Source organism: Acyrthosiphon pisum, chromosome A1, assembly GCF_005508785.2.
Source record: "Acyrthosiphon pisum isolate AL4f chromosome A1, pea_aphid_22Mar2018_4r6ur, whole genome shotgun sequence".
In the NCBI taxonomy this organism is placed as follows: domain Eukaryota; kingdom Metazoa; phylum Arthropoda; class Insecta; order Hemiptera; family Aphididae; genus Acyrthosiphon; species Acyrthosiphon pisum.
The window spans coordinates 21,045,242-21,053,144 of NC_042494.1; the positions used below are offsets into that span (position 1 = coordinate 21,045,242).

Here is a 7,903-nt window from a genome sequence, read left to right on the forward strand (position 1 = left end):
TCATGCACTAATATGAAAAACGAATTGAACAAAGTTTGAGTCATATTATAGAGTGATACATTTAACAGGCAACGAAGTGCGCACGGGATCTGCTAGTAAATAATAATAAATTGTTAAATTTGCTAATTTATCTTCTGTATTATTCTAAATATTTAAATATATATGGCAAAAGAAAAAAAGTGTTACATATAGGTACTACCAAATACCAATCTGTTGATTTTAGTTTAGACATGGCCAACAGGCCAAATGATTTTTGGTAAATTCACTCATTTAAGAGGCACTTGTAGTTTCAGTATTGGCAAAATAAACACTTTCTCAAAATTGTTTTTTTCTTAATGCACAAACTGTTTTGTTAAGTCCTGTGAAAATATTAAAAAATATATATTTATATTTATCTATATATGTATACCTAGGTTAAATATAAAAAAAATATTAAATAATAAATTAATTAATAACTATAATATATTTTTATAGCAAAACACACATCGTAGTAAGAACAATATAGGTACATTCATTGCTTCGTTTAGAATCTAAAAATGCTGTAATTTATTGGATGCGCGTGTAATCGTTACAATTTGGTTTGTATAACATATTATGAGATGTATACCTACCTATACAAATGTAGTTAGGAAATCTTACCGATTATTTTGAGAGCCACTTCAACCACTGTGTATAAGTGTATATTATGTGATATGACTGATATGTATATTATGTACCTACTCGTTGCAGTCGTCAAATATATTGTCAATATATTATGTAACTTGACTTCCTCGCTACCGTATTATTACCTATAACAATGTACCTTTCTATTGGCTACTATCTTCTTCTCGATAAAAGTTGAAATCCCAGTGACCCGCACTACACTCCCGCCAATGCAAGCTCGAATATAATATTATACAGTTTATAATATTATACAGTTTGTATTATTATAATTTAGATACCCATACCTACAACCGCATGAAGTGTACAATTTAGTCACCACTTGTATACGCAGACAGCACGACGGACATTCGTTTTTTATCGAGTTATACCTACTTTCTATTTTAGTTTGTACCGCTGAGGCGCTGAACATAACCATATTAATATAATATTGTTATTGTAAAACACATTATTGTACGTACGTGGATAAAAATCAATAATTATAATAATTAAATTTTTAAATAGGTATTATAAAAATAATTCATACGATACACTTAGCGTCATGACGACTTATAAATTGACGTACTTCAACCTGACAGCTCGGGCCGAACAGATCCGATTCCTCTTATCGTATCTAAACGTCGATTTTGAAGATGTTCGATTCGAACGCGAACAATGGCCAGCAATCAAACCTAGTAAGTAATTATAATGGTATTGATATAGATAGTCCAGAGAATAGGGAACCTTGCAAAAAACACTTGTGATTTGAAACTTGGCATACAGTTTCGTACTAACAAAAAAAAAAAGTCGCCATCCCTCCGAGGTATAATATAGGTAGGTATTATAATATTATGTCCTATACTCTTCTGTATAATATAGGCATATATGTAGGGAACTGCAGTAGGCATAATATGTATACCTATCCAATTTATATTGTATAAATATAATAGGTATTATGTAATGACAATCAATTTTCGGTGTTTATAATGTCGGGCAATTGTTTCTCTTTTTTAAGCCATGCCGTTCGGTAAAGTGCCGGTGTTGGAAATCGACGGAAAAACATTTAATCAGTCCATAGCTATCTGTCGATATTTGGCGAAAAAAGCCGGCTTGGCTGGTGACGACGAATGGGAATCGTTATTGATAGACGTTGCAGTCGATAACATTTACGAGATAAGACAAGGTTAGTATAATAAAATATTATTATTTTAATCATATTTTTAAATCAAAACAGTTTTATTATATTATAATCATTTATTATGCGTTGGCCGAATCGTTAATAAATGTTAATTAACTGACTATAGGTACTATATATGTGATAACTTTTGTTTTTAATGATATTTAGATTTATATATATTTTACAATATTATATATTATGTAAATATAATATAATAGTAACAGAATTCATATAATATCTAAATTAAAATGATTAATGTAAGTAGTCACTAATTAGCTACACATTTCGGTGACTGCAGTTCTGACTGTTGCATTAGGTATAACATTAGGTAATGTTAAATACCTACTATAGCGTAAACATACTGGACGTACCGTAGGTACACATATTGAATACAGCGTAGGTACCTATTTATATAAAACCACCAAGAGCTGTAAATTTAATGCATTCATAGGTCCTTAGGTATACCTATACAATTTCCAATTTGTATAAATGTTCGGTCAAAATTTGTTTTGCATTACTACGTATACCTATATATTATAAAATATGAAATTATATTTAACCTAGTTTTATATATTTGTGAGTTTAAGCATTTACAAACTGTATTTTTGTTTTTTGTACCTACCTATATTTTGAGATTTGTATATAATATAATTTAATATTATCTGAATACTATTGTATTATATTTTGCCAATTATTATAACAAAATCATCGTCAAATAAACAATCATGCCCGTTTATTTAACCGCGATGTTTTGTGAACCAAAAGCAGATTCTGCTTAAGAATATATAATTGCCATACTGTAGTCTGTAAACGTAGTTATAACTATACCTAGTTATATAGGTACCTAGGTAGGTATATAATATTATTTTTTGTTTTAATAATTATAAATGTATAATAATTAATAGCTATATCGACATACCGAGTACCTATATAGTATATACCGTACAATATACCTACCTACGCTATACGCCTATAATACTTTTAGGCAATGTTATTGATTATAACTCCGCTATTATTATTATTATTATTATTATTATTATTATTATTATTATTATTATCTGTTCGTTAAGGCTTCAACAAACCTTTATATATTGAGGAAGCATTTTTAAATTGATTCTGCGTTTTCTTCGTTATAACTTAAAAGTACTAAGTAAAGACCAGATTTAATTCATATTGCAACTTGTTTTGCAGGTAATATATAAATCAAATCTGATCAAATGTATTATTCTGAATTATACTATGTACCTACCTTAATACTGCATATAATTTTAAATCAAATTTTTCTGTGATTTTGTGTGTTTTGTGTGTTTGAATGAACAAAATATTTTGCTTTCTTTATTTTATAATATAAAAACGCCATGATTGATAATCATACGTAATGAGTTCGATACGAGTAGATAATCCGAGGTCTACATTTGACGAGGTAGAACTGGCTTAAATGCTTGTTGCTCATTCTCACTCGGGTGATTATTATTTGTCATCCTATTCTTTTTATAATCGAGAGATATTTCCTTTTTTTTAATAAGAGTTTTATATTTTTAATTTGTTTGCGAGTGGTAGGTACTTTATTCCAATGTTTCTAAATTATTATATTATTGAAATATAATTAATATTGTATTATTATTATTTTTTTTTTTTAAAGAAATCATGAACTATTATCATGAACCAAATGAGGAAATCAAATCAAAATTACGTGGACCTATCGTGAATGATTCAATTCCATTTTATATTGACAGATTTGAAAATATTGTTTCTGAAAACGGCGGTTACTTTGTAAATGGAAAGGTATGTACCTATATATTGTATATGCATATTTATATTAAGTGTTTATATTTTAATATCCGACTCCTTGATTATTAGCACCTATTATCCAACGTTATATTTTATAGTTATATGATATTGATATATAACTTATATCTATATCACAAATCAAGGCCAAAATTGAAAGGGTAAACCGTAAAGAAGCCTGAACCACCCCATCCCAATTTTTTTTTAAAGTAGAAACATTTTAGCCGTGAATATTGTTTATTGACTATGATATTGTATTAATAGTAATTTAATATTTTCATAAAAGGAGTAATAACAAAAACAATAAGTTTTTATATATTGAACGTAAAAATGATGTGTGCCAGCATCAATATTAAAAAAATGTTTGACCCTCCACCCGAAATTTTTTTCAGTTACGGCCTTGCATCAAATAAAAATTATTCTATTATATTATTAACCATTGAATTTTTTGAATGGGATATTGATAACTTAGTTACAAATATTGTATTATTATCGTAGGTATCAGTAATTAACTCAATTACTGCAACAATAATTCACATTGAAATAATAGTTCATACATAACCACATACATATACTTATAAGTTATATTTAATACGGTTTTATGTTTCACAGTTATCTTGGCCTGACTTATACTTTGTATCTATATTGGATCACATAAAATCGGTAATCGATGTCGACCTGGTTGATGGCCGTCCACATCTCACAGCTCTTAAACACAAAGTCTTGGCTATTCCTCAGATAAAATCTTGGATCGCTAAACGGCCAAAAAGTCAATGAAGATGTCCATCATATAATTTCCTGTAAACGAAGATTCTTACATACATTTAGATGGTATTAACTATAAGTAAACTAATTGTGAATACATTATTTTGCGTATTTTTGAATAATATAATAAACAAATAAGTAATAATATTTATTGTAACGATCAGCAGCAGGATTCACAACAAATATTGCTGAAAACTGTTTGTGTCAAATAAATATTCGAAAATACTATTTTAGCAGTTGATTTAATTAATTTAACTTGGGTATAAATTATAACTTATATTACACTAGAGTGTGTTAACAATACAGTGGAACCTACCTATAATTTTAACAGCGTCTAACTATATTATTAAAATAAAACTTTTAATTTTTTAAACACTCTATACAAGTTATATTATTAAATTTTGTAATAGATATTAAAAGCGAATCTACAGTTTGTAACCTTTAAAAGGTATTTTTAAGATTTAATGCAGGATTGAATTAACGGATACTTTGGATACAAGCAATAGTTGGTACGTACTTAGTAGTTATACTGTCGTATATTGTACAATTGTAGACATTGGTTGTCAATATTATTTCAATATATACATACTACATAAGTATGTATAGTACAGAATATAGGTGTAAATTAATATATCTTAAATATTAGGTATAAAAATGTAATGGTTAACGAATAATTTCTATAACTACAACATAATTTGCACAGTTTTGATGAATTTCGTCAAAATTCTAACTTTAAACGCTTATAAAAAAAACACGTAACGCTGTATTTTCGATATTTTTTAAATGGTATATGAAACTATGAACAACTCATTAGGAACCTTGAATTTAATCCTCGCAGTTTTTGATCTAGCAAAAAACTACAAACGTAGTAAACCGGATGAATATTTCTTCTGCTTTTCATGTTGACATTTTTTAATCGAAAAATATAGAGACGTGTGAAAGCGCGGGTCTCCAAGAATCATAGCCGTAGTTTATCTTTAATATTACGAAATTCGTTCGAGGAACTCACGCACACTATAATGATTATTCATTACAAACACATTCACGGTGGATATACAATATCGCCTAAATCTGACCCCTTAAAATTGGTTCACTTTCAACAGCCTCAAACCGGCCTATAATGAGGCGCTGTGTTGTGCTTTCATCCGATGTGATTAGCGTCCGATATTTAAAAAATAAAAATACTTTTCCGATTTATTAGATAAAATGAGTGAACTGAATTTTACTTTTACACCACGTCACCACGTATAATTTACACAGATTTTGAACAAGCCATACACTCGGCAATTTCGGACATTTTTTGGAAGTAGTACGTAAAGGCTGTGGTTTTCACTTAGAACAGACAATGTGGAGAAAAATTCCATCAATTGGGCTAAGTAAACATTTTAAAAAAAAAATCAGAAATTGGAAAATTTTTTAAATTGTTCTTAAGATCATCTTTTTTTAAAACCTAAGGAAGTTCAAAAATGTTTTTCTGAAGATATTATGAATATGACACCTAATAATCATCAATAACATGATTTTAGTAACTTTTTGAAAAAAATTATATTTTACAAAGCTGTAAATTTCCGCCATCAATATTATGGGCCGAGTTTTCGAACAGTTTAATGCGTACTATACTATAACTATGCTTGTGAATCGTTTCATTCAAAGTTTAATAATATGTTATATTCTTCATATCCAAACATTTCAAAGTTTTAAGAAGTTTTGAATAATTTACAAACTGACATTTATGTTAAAATGCGTGGCTCAAATCTGACACATAAACGACGTAAGGCAGTAGAAAAGGAAGTTTATGTCACTGATATTATGCGTCAGTATGGAGAAAAAATTGTAACACGTTTCGAGTTTTTAGAAAAATTGGCTTACAAAAACTTGCCACTTTAATTTATTTATACTATAAAATACTATATTATTATTTATTATAACACACAATGTTTTTTGTATAATTTTTTTCAATTGGCTTTTTGACTCTTTTTATAGTTAGTAAATTTGTGAATTTTTTGTGCACGCAACTCAGCTCTGTCGCGTAAAAACCACACACGCAATTCGGAAACACCGGTATTTTTATATCTTAGATGCTTACCTACCTATAATAATATAGCCAAATAATCGGATTAACTCGGCTACATATCGAAATGCTAACCGAACGCTTATTTTTTGGTCAAATTCACACAATTTTATTATATGTATATAATTATATATAAATGTATTTGTGAGATGTGTCACGATATTCATATAATATACATATAAACCTACACAATACATACGAATAATATAATAGTAGTAAGTACCCAGTGGCGTAGCCAGGACGGCTAAGGGGGCTATAGCATCCCCCCCCCCCCCATTGACTGTATTGGCCTTAGAATTTTATCTAATGACTAATGATATTATCCATATATTATATAATATATAATAATATATATTTAATATATAATATCTATACAGATCGATGTGTGAGTAGGTGGCGTATGTGTATTGGAATACAGCGCCATCTATTTAAGTATATTATGTATTTTTAATGGATTTTCGGTGTGTTACCAATAAAAATATTTTAGTCTCAGGAAAATAACATACGATACCTAATGGTTTACATTTATACGAAATTTCTATACTGCTTACTGCTTAGCAATATATTTTATAATTTAAATTTAGGTACCTATACCTACTTACTACCTATCTATAATATATACCATAATATTATCTAGGTACCTTTTTAAGTGAAATTTATTTTCAACAACTACTATCCGTATAGGTACCTACTTACTAACCAAAAACTTACACAACTATACTCATATGTGATTAGAATTTAGTTTGATTTGAGCTATTAAAATATTTGTATACCTACAAAGAACAATAATTTACCTACACTATAATAATGTGTTTGTATATATTTAATCTTCTTTCAGAAGATTTATCCTTATGACCAATGACCATATGTATATGGTATATCACCATGTTATTATCGTTATAAATATAAATTATAGCATAATATATTATATTATGTAGAGATGAAACATAGTTATTACTTGTTAAATAATACTCATGACTGTCATGAGTTCTCTACTTCTCTACGGTCAGACTACATATCCGTCATCGGCCAAATACGGACGAAAAAGTTCGACAAAATAAAGTATTAATATAAATATTAAATTTATTATTAATGTTGTAATAATTTTGTTTTAATTTTAGGAGTTTTCGGACAAAAATAACATTTATTTTTATAATAACAAAATTTTCAAAATTAACTGTCTGGATACATATATAACATTAGCTAGGTACTTACAATTTACAATTTTGATTAAATTAGAATATCATAAATAAACCTTATGTGATACCTTAGATAGATACCTACCCAATATATTATATCTACCTTTGAATTTGATTGTAAGTAAATTAACTCGGGGCCTCGCCACTGTCGTCAATTTTTGCTTAAAAGACCTAAAGTATTGACAAAATTAATGTTAGTTAACGTTGTCCGAGTTTGATTCTGAAAAAAAATTTGAACTCACCAGAAAATTGTCTATAGATCCT

General features: G+C 28.1%; 1 protein-coding gene across 2 annotated transcripts; it reads left to right on the top strand.

The window, feature by feature from the left end:
* Positions 1–970: 970 nt before the first annotated feature.
* Positions 971–4,597, top strand: LOC100159421 (glutathione S-transferase-like). Of its 2 annotated transcripts, XM_016806951.2 has the most exons (5): positions 971–1,098; positions 1,165–1,334; positions 1,655–1,822; positions 3,459–3,601; positions 4,217–4,597. In XM_016806951.2, the coding sequence occupies exons 2-5, from the start codon at positions 1,202–1,204 to the stop codon at positions 4,379–4,381; spliced, it is 609 nt and encodes a 202-aa protein (XP_016662440.1). In that variant the 5' UTR covers positions 971–1,098; positions 1,165–1,201; the 3' UTR covers positions 4,382–4,597.
* The last annotated feature ends 3,306 nt before the right edge of the window (positions 4,598–7,903 follow it).